General features: G+C 31.0%; 3 protein-coding genes across 6 annotated transcripts; 2 read left to right on the top strand and 1 right to left on the bottom strand.

Annotated features, from left to right (window-relative positions):
• The first annotated feature begins 187 nt into the window (after window positions 1-187).
• LOC122634059 (exocyst complex component 6) lies at window positions 188-4682 on the top strand. 2 transcript variants are annotated; one of them, XM_043822627.1, is made up of 14 exons: window positions 188-370; window positions 446-610; window positions 993-1158; window positions 1257-1543; window positions 1618-1720; window positions 1822-2064; window positions 2136-2303; window positions 2375-2446; window positions 2520-2654; window positions 2734-3104; window positions 3183-3417; window positions 3496-3637; window positions 3719-3905; window positions 3985-4682. In XM_043822627.1, exons 2-14 carry the CDS (start codon window positions 543-545, stop codon window positions 4106-4108), a joined length of 2301 nt encoding a protein of 766 aa, XP_043678562.1. In that variant the 5' UTR covers window positions 188-370; window positions 446-542; the 3' UTR covers window positions 4109-4682. The 2 variants fall into 2 exon arrangements, with proteins under 2 accessions (XP_043678562.1, XP_043678561.1); XM_043822626.1 differs by lacking the exon at window positions 188-370 and adding an exon at window positions 696-912 and having other exon boundaries at window positions 492-610.
• LOC122634060 (eukaryotic translation initiation factor 4B) lies at window positions 3645-8279 on the bottom strand. 2 transcript variants are annotated; one of them, XM_043822628.1, is made up of 12 exons: window positions 8128-8279; window positions 7783-7911; window positions 7180-7364; window positions 6991-7101; window positions 6674-6905; window positions 6327-6578; window positions 6023-6254; window positions 5898-5943; window positions 5668-5782; window positions 5456-5558; window positions 5211-5286; window positions 3645-5095 (listed from the first exon to the last, which is right to left on the bottom strand). In XM_043822628.1, exons 1-12 carry the CDS (start codon window positions 8135-8137, stop codon window positions 5027-5029), a joined length of 1560 nt encoding a protein of 519 aa, XP_043678563.1. In that variant the 5' UTR covers window positions 8138-8279; the 3' UTR covers window positions 3645-5026. The 2 variants fall into 2 exon arrangements, with proteins under 2 accessions (XP_043678563.1, XP_043678564.1); XM_043822629.1 differs by having other exon boundaries at window positions 5211-5283.
• Window positions 8280-8904: 625 nt separating this feature from the next.
• On the top strand, window positions 8905-15014 carry LOC122634369 (probable DNA mismatch repair protein Msh6). 2 transcript variants are annotated; one of them, XM_043823243.1, is made up of 20 exons: window positions 8905-9167; window positions 9417-9584; window positions 9660-9748; window positions 9814-10092; window positions 10174-10308; window positions 10362-10497; window positions 10576-10853; window positions 10925-11050; window positions 11147-11231; window positions 11313-11503; window positions 11575-11669; window positions 11754-11909; window positions 11996-12153; window positions 12227-12315; window positions 12390-12680; window positions 12795-13010; window positions 13096-13278; window positions 13378-13555; window positions 13628-13779; window positions 13861-15014. In XM_043823243.1, exons 1-20 carry the CDS (start codon window positions 9047-9049, stop codon window positions 14116-14118), a joined length of 3384 nt encoding a protein of 1127 aa, XP_043679178.1. In that variant the 5' UTR covers window positions 8905-9046; the 3' UTR covers window positions 14119-15014. The 2 variants fall into 2 exon arrangements, with proteins under 2 accessions (XP_043679178.1, XP_043679179.1); XM_043823244.1 differs by having other exon boundaries at window positions 8906-9167; window positions 13099-13278.
• The last annotated feature ends 321 nt before the right edge of the window (window positions 15015-15335 follow it).

Here is a 15335-nt window from a genome sequence, read left to right as displayed (position 1 = left end):
ATATAATAAAGAACATAATACTTCTCTGTCATAATATTTTCTTATAATATTGATATAATAACATATAAAGTATAAAAAAATTCATTACCTTTTTTATCGTCTTGAGTAAAAAAATCATTATGTCCTCTATACTTTGTAACATTTCATAACAACATTTGGCATTTTGATTGTCATGGAAACATGCTCAGGGACGTATTGCTACAAAAAATTAAAGGTGTTGCACCTTCATGATTCAAGAGCGTAACTATAAAAAGACCCGTATAGGGTACCAAAATAAAAAAAAAAAATTAGTTCAATCTTTTCTTTGCTAGAGGGCGAGTTGTATCAGATGTTCAGGATCGTATATACGAGATTCCAAATTTGACAAATCGTATGTTTAATTATTTATTTCTGTCTATGCTGACAGATCGTATTACTAAAAACATTAATTAAAAATAATTTGTAGGTTAAGATGACGATTTATTCTAATTTGATATAATCCTTTTCTTTTGATAAATTAAGTGTTATTGTAACATCAATATTGAAAGAGAATTTAATAAAAAATGCAACGTTACGACGCCCTCATACAAGAAATAGAAGCTATCGATGATTATTTAGGACCTACTTTTCGGTATGTTTATTTTATTTACGATTACAGCATATCATTGCATTTCTATCGAAAAAACGCGCCTACGAAAACCACCCCCTTTACGCAGATGCAAGATCGAACGGTGCATATGCGCAATGAAGGGGTGAAAACGAGATCGCAAGTTAAGGGATGAAAATAAAATGAAATAAGATCAAATTAAATAATATGTCAAGATTATCGGTCGCTCAAATTCAAAATATTCTTTCGAGCGTTGCACCCAAACATGAACATTTTTTATATGAAATAGAAACATCAAACAATAATAGTATAGGCCTTATTATCAGGTACTATCATTGCTACTGGAAGTAATTATATTATTTTGTTGAAGCAATTATACTATCCATTCTTAATGACTTTTTTGCAGGGCGATTTATGATGGCAATGAACATGAAAAATTTTTGGAGAAGCTCGATGAGCGTATCAAAGCTCATGACAAAGATATCGAAAGAATGTGTAATCATCACTATCAAGGATTCATCGATTCTATTCGCGAACTTTTACAAGTTCGCTCACAAGCACAACAACTTAATGTTAGTCGATGAATGTTTTTATATTCGCTTTAACTTAGTACGAGGTATTTCTTTTATATAAATTGCATAGTTTGATTAAAGTATCGTTAACTTTACAGGCAGAAATAGTAGAACTTGACAAATGTATAACTGCCACTTCTAGTAAAGTAATTGAAAAGGGAGAAGAACTTGTACGGGCACGTAAAGTAGAAAGTAACATGGCAGCTGCTGTAAACAGTCTCACTATGTGCCTTCCTGTTTTGGCAGCTTACGCGAAACTACAAAAGCAATTGAAAGATAAACGTTACTATCCAGCTTTGAAAACTCTTGAGCAACTAGAACACCATGACCTTCCAAAAGTTACAAATTATAGATTCTCTTCCCAAATAACTCAACAAATTCCACAGTAGGTAGTATTCTAAAAGATAACTATAATTTTAAATTTAACTTCATAATTCTTTGTTACAATTTTGATTGTAGATTGCGTGAAAATATAAAAGATGCTTCCATGTCAGACCTACGAGATTTTTTAGAGAATATAAGAAAACATTCGCCAAAAATTGGAGAGGTTGCAATGCGACATGTAAGCAAAATCTTACATGTATTAATATCATAAGAAGGCTAATTTTAATCTAAGATTATATAAAATAACATAACAAATAACGTCTTATGCTTGTTCTTTAGACTGCCGAACAATTGGTTATTGAAGCTGAAATTATTGGACGGAAAAAGAAAAAATCACAAACGTATTCGGAATCAGGCGACGGAGAGGAAGAATTAAGCGCGCAAGACTTGATGGATTTCAGCCCGGTATATCGTTGTATGCATATTTACACTGTTCTCCGTGAAGGTGAAACATTTAAGACTTACTATAGGAACCAAAGAAAGCAACAGGCTAGGCTTGTCTTGCAAGCTCCCATTAATATGGTAAGTATAGGGTCTGTATCAATTAATTATTGTAATAAATATTTTTAAATATACTCTCATCTTTTTTTTAGCACGAAAGTTTAATTGGATATCAGGCTTATCTACATAGTATTGTCGGCTTTTTTGTGGTAGAAGATCATATTTTGAATACAAGTAATGGATTAGCTACTCATTCTTATTTAGAAGAATTATGGACTATGGCTCTACCTAAAATAGTCAATTCAGTTAGAACACATTCAGTAAGCTTTACATAAAATCGAAGATACTAGTTAAAAGAACTAATCAATCGATTAATTGTTAAACCTTTTAGGCATACTGTACAGACGCAACACTAATATTAAAGATAAAAAACTTAATAATGCTTTTTAACACAACATTAAGAGTAAGTACAGTTTGTAATATGTGTTTATTATAAATCATTATGCCTTTATCACTTATTCTGTTTTAACAATTAGAATTACGGATATCCTGTTGGACAACTTTGGGATTTGCTACAAGAAATTCGTGTACATTACAACGAAGTTCTTATGCAACATTGGGTTCAAGTTTTTCGAGATATTTTAGACGAGGATAGTTTTTTACCGTTACAGGTATGATATATTGATCGGATCAAGAAAAAAGCATTATGTGCTTTAGATCATATATCAGAAATCAGTTAATTAATTACAGGTCACGTCACAAGCAGAATATGAAAGCATTCTTAGTTCTTTTCCATATCATGATGAAGAATTACAAAAGGCCAAGTTTCCTAAAAAATTTCCATTTTCAGCCATGGTTCCAAAGGTCTATCAACAAGTTAAAGAATTTATTTACGCTTGCTTGAAATATTCGGAAGATTTAAATTTTACGCAAGCCGAAATAGACGAAATGATTTGTAAATCAACAAATTTACTTTTAACAAGAACATTTAGTGGATGTTTGTCGTCGTTGTTTCGAAAACCATCTTTGGCTCTTTTACAAGTAGTTCAAATTATAATAAACATGGGCTATTTAGAAAAGTCTACAAAATACTTGGAAGAATTTGTTACTAATATTACTGGGTAAGACCTTCAACAAACATTATTAATGACATTTAATAAATGCGTTAAAGGAGTAATTACTTTAATAATAATATACAGAACACAACACGAAGGACAATTAAGTTGTGTGGGAGACAAATCTGCTATGTTTAGGGTGGCAAGGGAAGACGCAGAAACGCAGATTTGTGAAAAACTTGAAAAGAAGCTGGACGAATTTTTGGAATTAGAAAATTACGACTGGAATTTGTCTGAGCCTCAAGGCCATGCTTCTGGATTCATTACAGATCTCATAGCATTTTTACAAAGTACATTTACATGTTTTACCAATTTACCAGTATGTATAAAAAATATATATATATATAAGTCTATGTACAATTTTATAGTATAATAAATTTATCTTTTGAATTTTTAGGATGAAGTTGCACAAGTTGCATGTAAATCAGCTTGCGATCATATAGCAAAAGCTATATTAGATATATTAATTAGTGAAGATGTAAAGCAAATATCAATGGGTGCACTTCAACAAGTCAATTTGGATACTATACAATGCGAACGTATGTGTTCCTTGTATTTACAGATCATATTTATTTTGTAATATAAGCAATTATGCAACAATATATGATTACATTTTACAGAGTTTGCTGCTTCAGAACCTATTGTCGGTTTACCAGAAGGTACATTATTGCAATATTTTAGTCAATTAAGACAATTGCTAGACTTGTTCATGGGTTGGGATTGGCCAACCTATTTTCATGACTATGGTCATGATTCAAGCAAATATAACTTAGTAACTCCAAATATGGCTGTGATTTTATTAGAGAAGTATGTAACAAAGTTTTATTTTTTATTATACACGCGCAGAATATTTTATTAAATCTTCATACGACGTATTTTTTTACAGATTGAAAGAATCTGATAAAAAAACAGTATTTTCTGTACTGAAGAAAAGCGAGAGAGATAAGAAAAAATTATTAGAAACTGTTTTAAAGCAATTGCGTCAATTGGCACAGACTACTCAACAATAATGACCCACTAAAATTGATATAATATATCAAGTGAATTATAAATATAGATTATACTTTGTGTATATATATATATATATGTATATGTATATATATATACACACACACATAGACGTATAAAACCTTTTGCACAATTTTGTATACATGAACATACAAAACTGTGCAATACCGTTAATTTTATTATAATATTTACTAATTTATTGTATTAAAAAATTATAGAGAATTTTAGTTTAATTTATACCAAGTAGAGACGGGTAAAACGATAAATTTGAATTATGTAATAAAATTTCCAAATATAAATTTCGTATACATGCGAACGTAAATATTATTTTCTCCAATGTGCAATTCCTAATTGTATAATTTGAACTATTCGACGCATACAAAATAGCACAAAATTAATTCAATTAATAAAGATTCACCTTTTATTTTCTTTTTTCCTACTAATATTAAAACATCGTGCTATCGTAAAAAATACTACACAGTATCTGGCGTAACTGTATCGGTATTTATATATTATATTGTAAATAAGATACAATGTACAACAACTCTACAACGAATAAAATCCCAATTCCTATTTTGTGAATGTAATATTAATAGAATTACATATGTAAGGTATTGAAATAATAATTCCTTTTAATATAGCAGTACGAAAACTTTTCCACATTGATCTAATGACACAGAGCACGCACTCGTATTAAATATAAATCAAATACACAAATAGAGATTGATAATTATATTCGGAATAATAAAATAGATTAAATATATATAAATCAACAATAATTCCTGTAAAATAGTACCAAGAGCATATGCCTTGCTTATGAATCAATTGGATACGTATTTTTAATTGTAAATCAAACATTAGTAATGTGTGTATATAGACCAATTATAATGCACATGGCATAGTAAATTATGATGATACGACTAATCTTCAATATTGTCAGGATCCGCGTCATCAGGTAACATGGAATACTTGTTGGAAACGACAAAATTCTGAAATGGAATTTTCACTGATCATTTACATTTCCCAAAATTATATATATATATATATATATATATATATATATATATATATATATAAGAAAAAACAAACAAAATGTTTACTCACTGGAGCTTTTTCATCTTTTGCCTTAGGCATTCTGTCAAGCTCATCCTTTTCCTTATCTCTTTCCTTTCGTTCCCTGCTATAGTTGTTTATTGTTATAATAATTATATAATTAATTTCTTTAGAGAAATTGATTACACTTAATCTCAATGAAACATATTATACAAAGACTACGTATAAACATGTTCTTTCAGGATCAACGGATATACGAAATAATAAGCTTAACTATATTTATAATGTTTGATTACCTATCTAATCCACGATTGTCGCTTTTCTGGGATGTTTTTGTTGGTGGTGGCCCACTGCGAGGATTGGATCCTTTGGAATCTCCTTTGGACTCTCCGTGTTGATCTAAATAGTATATTTATTTATAACCGGTGTACCTCTCTTTAGAGAATCTATGTTTATAGAAGCTACAACTACATATACAAAGTTCTTTTATATACGAAAATAAGAGTACCAGAACGTGCGGAAGTCGAGTGACTATGCGGTGCCGATTTATCGGTCCATTTTTTTTCACCCTCTGACCTCCAAGTCTCACGACTTTTATCCTTTTCTTTTTCATCGCGATCTTCCTACAAGAAAACAAATTCCATTTTTTTTTATAGATAAAAAAATTGTTTTTCTTTAATCTTTTTTTTTTTTATTTATATAAACATTTCATTTTGATAATTAATTTATGAAACTCACTCCATTGCGTCGTCCCCATGTACCTTCTTTGCGTTTTTCATTTTCTCTAAAAGATGAGAAAGATTAAAATTATGTTAAAAAATTAAGAAGATCGGTAATTATATAAAGTAATATTTTTCACATACGCTTCTTCTTTTGATCTTGATTCTGCATATGATTTTGCAAGACGTTCTTCTATTTCTCTCTCTCTGGCAGTAGTATCCACAGGTTTGGCTGCACCAAAAATATTTGCCGCAGGTACCGATGTGGAGGAAGCTGGAGCTACGGATTCTGATTTTTCATCTTTAGCATTTAATGGTTCAATAGGCTTAGTACGAGGTTGTAGTTGTAACTTTGGTCTGGTCCGTGGTTCAGCAGCTAAAATTTAACGTATATATAAGAAAAACAAATAATTCATATTAACATTTTTTATAGAATTTATATCATTACGTTTCGTTTCTGAATTTCCTTTTCCATCCTTACGTCCATCACGTTCCCAATCTCCATAATCGCGACGTGGACCAAAACTACTACCTCTATCTCTATCTCTATCACCATCTCTATCTCTACTACCACCTCTATCGCCATATCGTGTCCATTCTTTATCCCTATCATCATCCCTGAAACCTCTGTCTTTGAATGCTGATCTCCCTCTGTCATCTTCGCTTCTATTACGCCATGCGCCAGGTTTATCATCTGTAGCTACATAAAATATAACAACACAGAAAATTGTTTACATAGTTCCTTTGTTGTCATAGTAGGACAATATACATTGAAAAATTATATTATATACATACCTTCCCTTTCTCTATCTCTCTCCCTATCTCTATCCCTATTATCATAACGACTACGATAGGAGTCACCTTCGGAATTTGGAGGTTCGTCCCTAGGCCTACTTCTCCAGTCTCCAGAAGTGCGTTCCGGATCATCATAATTATCTCTACGATTATCTCTTCCCATACGCCCTCCTCTTCGTTCATCGTTACTGCTGTTTGAAACTTCGATACGAATACGCCTAGTTTTCATAGTCTAAACGTACAACGATATTTTCAACGTTATGCGTCTATCTCGATATTAAAAGTAATCGTTCGATCAAAACAATCAATTGTCTTACCGTATTTGTCATACAAAGAGCATCAATTAAACTCTGCCGGTCTTCGAATTCTACATATCCGTATCCCCTAAGTTGTTTATTTGGATCTTTCGGTAAGCGTACACTAGTAACCTATAATAACGTATAAAAATTATAAAATTAATATATATTCATCAAATGTAAAAGTTTTTTAAAGCAAAGTCAACTAACCTTCATTTCGGCAAAAAATTCAATAAGATCATCTTCATCTACTTCATAAGGTAAACTAGTAACATATGCTACAAAAGGAGGATTTGTAGGAATATTTTCTTCGTCAATACGTGGACCTCTTGCAGCTCTAGGTGCAGTAGGCAGAACAACTGGTTCTTTGTTACTCCTCGAAGTATATCCTCCTTCTATAAAATAAAAAATATACAAGAACGCTTTTCATCGTATCTTAATAAATTAAATTGAAATTAACTCAAACATTCACTCTTTTTTATATTATCAAATTACTTGTAATACCTAGCCTATTCTAAAAACGAAGAATTGATCATAAACCTTTTTATCTTTATTAGACAGATAAGTCATACAAACTTTCTTATCTAGTCAATATAATTTAAGGATTTAACACATATCTTTTACTGATATTCGTTATTTCGTGTAGACTTTCACTATTACTTATCTTACACTCCTTCAAATAAATTTTACTTAATGATTGAAAAGTTTACGAAAGAATAAAGTACTAGTAATATCTTCAATCTAAGAGAATAAATTATATTTGATATAGAGCATAAGATAATGATTTATTATAGGTCTATAATAGTCACATACCATGTTCATCTTCAACATCATCAGCCCAACTCGTTGATTTTAAAGGTATGGTAGGGGTTCCACCGCCATCAGCCAAGAATGACATCAAATCAACAGTTTTACAGTTTTTCTTCTTTTTTCCTTTCTTACCTAGATAAATGGATGACTTTTAAATTTTAAATATATAAAACGTAGTGTTAACAAAGTATGGTACAATATTGAAAGCATGGTCCATGGTTTATGTAAAGTTTGGTTATGTTCATGGAAAAATCACGTTAACGTTACATAGAAAACTTTTTACAAGCTAATTTATATAAAATAAAATGCAGAATTATATAAATAAAATTTCCAAACAAATATATTTACCTGAAGACATGTTTCTGGCGAAGATTAACAGAAATACAAACGGCTCGCTATCTCGCCAGCCCACACGGTTAACTTCAGAATCCGTAAGGCATGAAGTGTGCTTTGAGAAGGGATACTACGAAAAATATCGATACATCAATTTTGTGCTTTTCTCTAAAGTAGTCGGAACTAATCGAAACTTTCGTCAATTTAAACCAATAGCTGTTTTTGATTTTCGATATATACTAGGACATTTCCTGTTTTGACCAATGGCAAAATACTGATTCTTATTACTAATTATTATGAAGAAACTAGATAAGGAAATACACAAAAAAAAAAGATCTTTTTGCTTATTTGTAAATTTTCATCGTGACTATGAATCATCGCTTTCATTTAACGATTCGATTGGCTGAATCCAAGGAATCTACATTTTGATTGGATGGTACGTAAATTAACACGAATAGCGCGAATACATTAGAATTTAAATATAGTAAATGAACTTACAGATACGCATTAAAAGGATTTAAAAATTTTGAAAGATAATTATAGATTTTTATATTAATAGATGTTCGTATATACGTAATTGAATAAATACAACGTTTTTAATATTTTTACATTATAAGTGATGAAAATATTTATATTTCAGATTTGTTATTGTAACTCATAATCTTTTGGAAGCTTTTATTGATGATTTATTTACCCGTTGAGTATTACGAAACATTCTGTATAAATATAATCGATAAATAAGTTTTTTTTTGTCGTTGATATTCTAGGGAAAAATATATGTAATCGATGACGTATTACATCATAGGATAGTTAAAATTTTGCCGCGATTTTTACTTCGTGCGCATAGAAGTATTAGCGTCGTTAGAATTGGATTGAATAATTCGCAAAAAATTGTATAGAAGTTAAAGGTTGTATCATAATCGAATATAAAAAAATGTCGAAAGTAAATACATTGTATAATTATTTTACATCGCCAAAGACTGTCAAGCAAAAAGATAACAAAGTTGAGAATAATGCAAAACCAGAAACTCCGAAAAGTGGACAAAAGAACAAAGGTTTGTAGAGTAAAATATTTTATATCAATTTTGTGAACTATGAATACTTTCATTTATTTCACTTATTCGGTAAATATAATGTAGTTTTTATTTATTTTAAAAGATACATTCAATATTGTGTTTTTACAATTTTTTATTGTTATTCAACTTATATTGCAAGTAGTATAAATTATAATTTGGATACATATAGTATCTCATTTATACGAAATAGATCCTTGTTGATCGATCGTGGATGTAATTTTTGCATAGGGCATAGAAAAACGGAAGAAAAAGAAAATCGTCATACCGATATACGCAAAAGGATTTGGAAAGATGAGGAATCAAATGGCAATGAAGAAAATATTCCAGTACAATCTAAACGGCGTCGAATTATTATACCTGAAGATAGTGAAGATTCTGGGGATAGCTTTAAACCTGGTATATATATATATCTCTTTTTTTTATTTATAATAAATCTTCATCAAGCTATTTATGTTTCATTTGTTTATATAGATTCAGCAGATGAAAATAGCGAATCTGAATCATTTTCTGAAGATGTTTCAGAAAGTGAAATAGAAACACAGGATGAAGAAACTCCTGAGGTAATTTAAATGTTAATGTTAAAGTATTATATTTTTTTTATAATAAACATTTTTTTATATTTTAGAAGAAACCAAAGAAATCTGTAATTGCAAAACGCCCACGTAAAGAAAAAAAAGTTCAGAGACCCACGGGAAAAAAGGAAACAAAATCAGTTTCAACGCCCCAATTCCTGGAACAATCAACAAGCGCATCTGTTTCTACGGTAGATTCATGGCCTCACTTAAAATACGACTTTCTTCAACCTAATAAAAGGAGAGATATTAATAGAAAACCATCAACTGATCCGAATTATGATTCTAAGACCGTTTACGTACCTCTGGATTTCCTTAACAATCAAACACCTGTAAGATTTTACAGTCTTTGTAAATATCTTGTTACACACAATGGTAGATGTTCTATTACTAATACCTTTCATCTTCCATAGGCCATGAGACAGTGGTGGGAAATTAAGAGCAAACACTTCGACTGTGTCCTCTTTTTCAAAGTTGGAAAGTTCTATGAATTATATCACATGGATGCAGTTACTGGAGTTAACGAACTGAATCTCACGTATATGCGTGTAAGTTGATAAAAAGATAAAAAAAGACTTTCGAACTTATTATTTTTTTACAGGGCGAATTTGCACATTCTGGTTTTCCAGAAATTGGATATGGTCGTTTTTCAACGAGTCTTATCGAGAGAGGATATAAAATAGCACGTATTGAACAAACTGAAACGCCAGATATGATGACACAACGTTGTAGTAAAAGTAAAGGATTACGCCTATCGATATCTTAATTATACGACGCGTATGTTTCGTACTAAATGATACTTTTATATTTTTTAGTGTCCAAAGTAACAAAGTTTGACAAGGTCGTAAAACGAGAAGTTTGTCAAATAAGTACAAAGGGTACTAGAGTTTATACCCCTCTGGATGTTGAAGCATCTACGCCTAATTCCAATTATTTGTTCTCTCTGGTTCAAAAATGTAAATCGAAAGCAAACAGCATGTTTGGAGTATGTTTTATCGATACTACGATAGGTGACTTTTATCTTGGGCAATTTGAGGACGATTGTTATAATTCGAGACTATTGACTTTATTTGCACATTATCCACCAGTCCACGTCAGTATACTTATTAGTGGTAAATAATAATAGAATTACATTCTTTCATATCGTACATATTTTATTTCTAGATTGTGTATGAACGTGGTAACTTATCACCAGCTGTATCGCAAATTTTAAACAATACATTGGCAGCTTCCTACAAAGAATCTTTACAACGTGAAGCACAATTTTGGAGCGCTACGAATACGTTGAAAGTAAGATCATTCAAATTACGTTTTTCTTTCTTTAATAATATTAATTTCAACGGTATGTATCAAATAATATTTTTGTGTGTTCCTTTTTAATTGAAGTATCTTCACGAAGGAGAATATTTTAAAAAGGAGAAAGATTCTAATTTTTCTTGGCCTGAAGGTTTACAACCTTATTTAAGCGAAGGTATATCAATACACTTTATATTAGAAAAAGATCTATACAGTAATCTGTATGTATTTCCATAATATGACTTTTATTTCGAAGGAGACAGTCTGGGTTTAACACCGGCCGAAGATAAAGAATTAGCGGTACACGCTCTTGGAGGATGCATATATCTACTTAAAGAGTACTTGCTTGATCAACAATTATTGGCACAGTCTCAATTTAAGACGTATGTACCGGCTGATTCTTTAAGCGAAAATGCACGTACGGAAAGGAAACTTATGAACAATATGGTACGTATCTTGTTAAGGCAGAATTAACATAAATATATATTACATTTTCTCTACAAACAAATTATAATTAGGTATTGGATGCTATCACGATCAACAATTTACGAATTTTTGGAGAAGGTTCTCTTATGAAAACATTGGATCATTGTTGTACCGCATTTGGTAAAAGGTAAAAGTGTGATCGTGACAGCCACTACTTCTTTACTTTTTTCATGCGTTGATATTTTTATTTATATCGTATTTAATAATGTAGATTACTACGAGAATGGATATGCAGACCATCTTGTCGTAAAAACGTTATAAAAGAGCGTCAAGAGGCTATACAAGAGTTAATGGATAGAACAGATGTAGTACAGTCTGTTCGATCTATGTTGTCGGGTCTTCCTGACTTGGAAAGATTATTGAGCAAGTAAGATATAAAATATTTTGTTAAAATATATAAAACATTATTTGCGATATCATTTTTATTTATCTGTAATACGAATTCATTTTCAGAATACATGCTCTAGGAAATGCAGCAAGATTGTGGAATCATCCTGATGGAAGAGCAATAATGTTCGAAGGTCAAACATACTCGAAAAGAAAAATCGTGGACTTTACCACAACTTTGGATGGATTTGAGAAAGTATTGGAGATTATTGATTTGTTTTCTAGTATGTATTTTACATTCAAGTGCTGAATTAACGTCAAGTATCACTTTTACCTTTTGCTATTATTTTCTTCCAGATTTCAATACTAATTTGATAAGTCGTTGCATCAAATTTGAACCAGACGGAGAATTTCCCAATTTAAGAGAAACGCTCGATTATTTTAAAGTAATTAAATTACACGCTAAATATTTCAACATTACTTTTTAACATATTTATTTGTAATACGACTCTTTTCGCAGACGGCATTCGATCACGAAGAAGCAAAGAAGCAGGGATGTATCGTTCCTAAAAAGGGAGTGGATGAGGAATATGATTCAGTGTTATCCCAATTGGAAGAAATAAAACACGACTTAGATGCTTACTTAGAAAAACAAAGAAAACATTTTGGCGTTAAAGTGACATTCTTTGGACAAGACAGAAAAAGATTTCAGCTTGAAGTTCCTGATTCTCAAGTAAAAAAAGTCGGACCAGGATTTGAACTGCAGTCGCAACGGAAAGGCTTCAAACGCTATTATACTGCAGAAGCAAAAGTTAGTTAAATTAATCGGATTTGATCTTTCTACGACAAGCTTCGTTCGATTGAAAACTTTGCGCGAGAGTATAAATAAGCGAAGTATGAAGTTTGCTACTAAATATTCTTTTAGGAACTTTTGGCAAGACAAACAAACGCCGAAGAAGGTAGAGACAAAGTTTTGAAGGATCTAAACAGACGAATATTCGCCAAGTTTAGTGAGAAATATGATATGTGGCATGTGGCTGTTTACAAAATAGCTATTTTAGATGTTCTCATATCCCTTGCCGAATATGCTCACAGTGGAGATATGTGCATTTCAGAAATTCATGACACGAACGAAGAAGGAGTAAGTATATAAAATGTTAATCCGATGAGAATATAATTGTGTACATTTAAAATAAGATTCCATCTGCATGTAAATGGTTTATAAGCAGATTTTTATCGACATCAAAGACGGAAAGCATCCGTGTATATTATCCGATAACTTTATTCCCAATGATGCATTGATTGCGAAAGACCAGTCCTCTTCGGTAATTATTTTAACTGGTCCAAACATGGGAGGAAAATCAACTCTAATGCGTCAAATAGGCTTGTTAACGATTATGGCACAAATAGTGAGTCTCTTATCGATTTCTTATCAAAGGGAAACACATCTTATAATCAACGAAAAAATCTTAATTACATTTTTTTTTTTTTTTTCTTTAATCTTTTAGGGTTGTCACGTACCAGCAAGTTCATGTCATTTAACGTTAGTCGATCGTATCTTTACAAGGTTAGGAGCAAACGATGATATTCTAGCTGGTCAGAGTACGTTCCTAGTAGAATTAGCAGAAACTGCTGCAATATTAAAACATGCTACACCCTATTCTTTGGTTTTGCTAGATGAATTGGGTAAGACGAATCGGTCATTTATTTTACCAATAATAAATTAAACATTGAAATAAAATACGTCGATTATTACAGGTCGTGGCACTTCGACGTACGATGGTACGGCGATAGCTGCGTCGGTTGTTAATGAACTGACGAAGTTAAAGTGTCGTACGTTATTTTCAACACATTATCACTCACTGGTAGAAGATTATAAAAATAACCCGGATGTGACATTAGTTCATATGGTAAACAATTTATTCGATATTTAATCATTATAGAAATGTAGATATCGTGGTGTGATATTTTTTATATTTTATTATTTATAGGCGTGTATGGTAGAAACTGAAGAAGAGGAAGAAGTGTCTCAAGAAACTGTTACGTTTTTATATAAACTCAGCGAAGGTGCCTGTCCTAAATCTTACGGATTTAATGCAGCAAGGTTGGCAGGTATTCCATCTGTAATTACAAACAGGTCACGTGAAATAGCTAAACAAATGGAACAAGAAACTAATTACAAACACCTCTTCGCTAGTCTCTGTAAAGCTGAAGAGTCTGAGATCAAAACTCTTATTGCTAATATTTGAAAGAACGAAGGGTGGGTTATTTAAGGAAAAAAATAAAAAAAAAAGATATTACGTATGTGTATAATGTGTATCGGTGTGCAGAACTTACGGCATATAGTAAATTCTATTACATTCACTCGTTACCGGTGTTGTTAAGTAACGCGATATGCGAGTACATAACACAGTTAAAATGTATTCGTGGAATTATTTTTTTTTAATTTTCATACCTCATATTTTTTATGTACCTTATAGTATTATATTTTGTCAGATTTATTTTGTTTGATTTGATATATTTTAATTTACTTCTCATATCTTGCATAAATAAATGAAGAGTAATTGCGTTTGTTATATCGTATTTTTTTAGTTAATAAATATTTTTGATACAAGATGTATACAGAGTGTACAGGGGCTTTTTGTATCCAGTATGTACGAACAATTGCCTAGTTTCAGGGGCTCCCTAAATTTGGTGCTTCACCGACTAGATACGCACTAATTGTAAGAGTTCGATGACCGAACAATAATGCTTATTAAATACAACTTTTCGACATTAAAATATCGTTGATAGATGTTTCCTCAAGTTACACATTTAATTATAAAAGAAGCTGATATAGAAAATAATCGGACCATGTAAATGAAAGCTGGTGAAACAAGAGAGTACCGCAATAAAACTGAAAAACAGTTGAAAAGATAATTATTGCTTACAAAACTTTATTAATCAATGCCAGAATACAAAAAGGCTTCTTCATGACTAATTACGATGCATTACAAATGATATAACTTTACTCACACCAAACGATTGTAAAAACTTGGTGAATAGAAGGAGAAACGATACACATGTGCGCGCGAGATATTGCTGTGAAATAAGAATTATGAAACTAGAAAAGAAAATTAGAAATAGAGAGAGAGAAAGAGAGAGATTAGGAGAAAAAGAAGGGGAGAGAGAAAGAGAGTGATATAATAGAATAGAAGAAGTATTTGTAATAATAATAATCCACTATATATCCTAATACGAAAGAGGAGATATATGTATAAAAAGCAGAGGAATAGGCGATACATGATCAACGAGCGCAAAATATTTCCTCTATTCGTATTTATTCGATTAAACTCTAAATGCGTGCCCCGAACTAGAGGAATCGATTACGATCAAAAAGACAAATAATATAATAATAATAATAATAATAATAATAATAATAATAATAAAATAATAATATTATAATAATAGTAATAATAATAACAAC

This window comes from Vespula pensylvanica, chromosome 14, assembly GCF_014466175.1.
Source record: "Vespula pensylvanica isolate Volc-1 chromosome 14, ASM1446617v1, whole genome shotgun sequence".
In the NCBI taxonomy this organism is placed as follows: Eukaryota; Metazoa; Arthropoda; class Insecta; order Hymenoptera; family Vespidae; genus Vespula; species Vespula pensylvanica.
Note: the sequence above shows the minus strand (reverse complement) of the source record. Positions and strands in the feature narration are given on the sequence as shown.

What these genes read in the sequence shown, in the direction of transcription:
- LOC122634059 (XM_043822626.1), top strand. Translation starts at nt 794, where the DNA reads ATGTCAAGATTATCGGTCGCTCAAATTCAAAATATTCTTTCGAGCGTT. An exon ending in GGATACTATACAATGCGAAC is followed by an intron (nt 3,638 to 3,718) that starts GTATGTGTTCCT and finishes TACATTTTACAG; the next exon opens with AGTTTGCTGCTTCAGAACCT. An exon ending in GCTGTGATTTTATTAGAGAA is followed by an intron (nt 3,906 to 3,984) that starts GTATGTAACAAA and finishes ATTTTTTTACAG; the next exon opens with ATTGAAAGAATCTGATAAAA.
- LOC122634369 (XM_043823243.1), top strand. Translation starts at nt 9,047, where the DNA reads ATGTCGAAAGTAAATACATTGTATAATTATTTTACATCGCCAAAGACT. An exon ending in TCCTTAACAATCAAACACCT is followed by an intron (nt 10,093 to 10,173) that starts GTAAGATTTTAC and finishes CATCTTCCATAG; the next exon opens with GCCATGAGACAGTGGTGGGA. An exon ending in ACAACCTTATTTAAGCGAAG is followed by an intron (nt 11,232 to 11,312) that starts GTATATCAATAC and finishes TTTATTTCGAAG; the next exon opens with GAGACAGTCTGGGTTTAACA.
- LOC122634060 (XM_043822628.1), bottom strand. An exon ending in CTCTTTGTATGACAAATACG is followed by an intron (nt 6,906 to 6,990) that starts GTAAGACAATTG and finishes TTGTACGTTTAG; the next exon opens with ACTATGAAAACTAGGCGTAT. An exon ending in GAGAGATAGAGAAAGGGAAG is followed by an intron (nt 6,579 to 6,673) that starts GTATGTATATAA and finishes TATTTTATGTAG; the next exon opens with CTACAGATGATAAACCTGGC.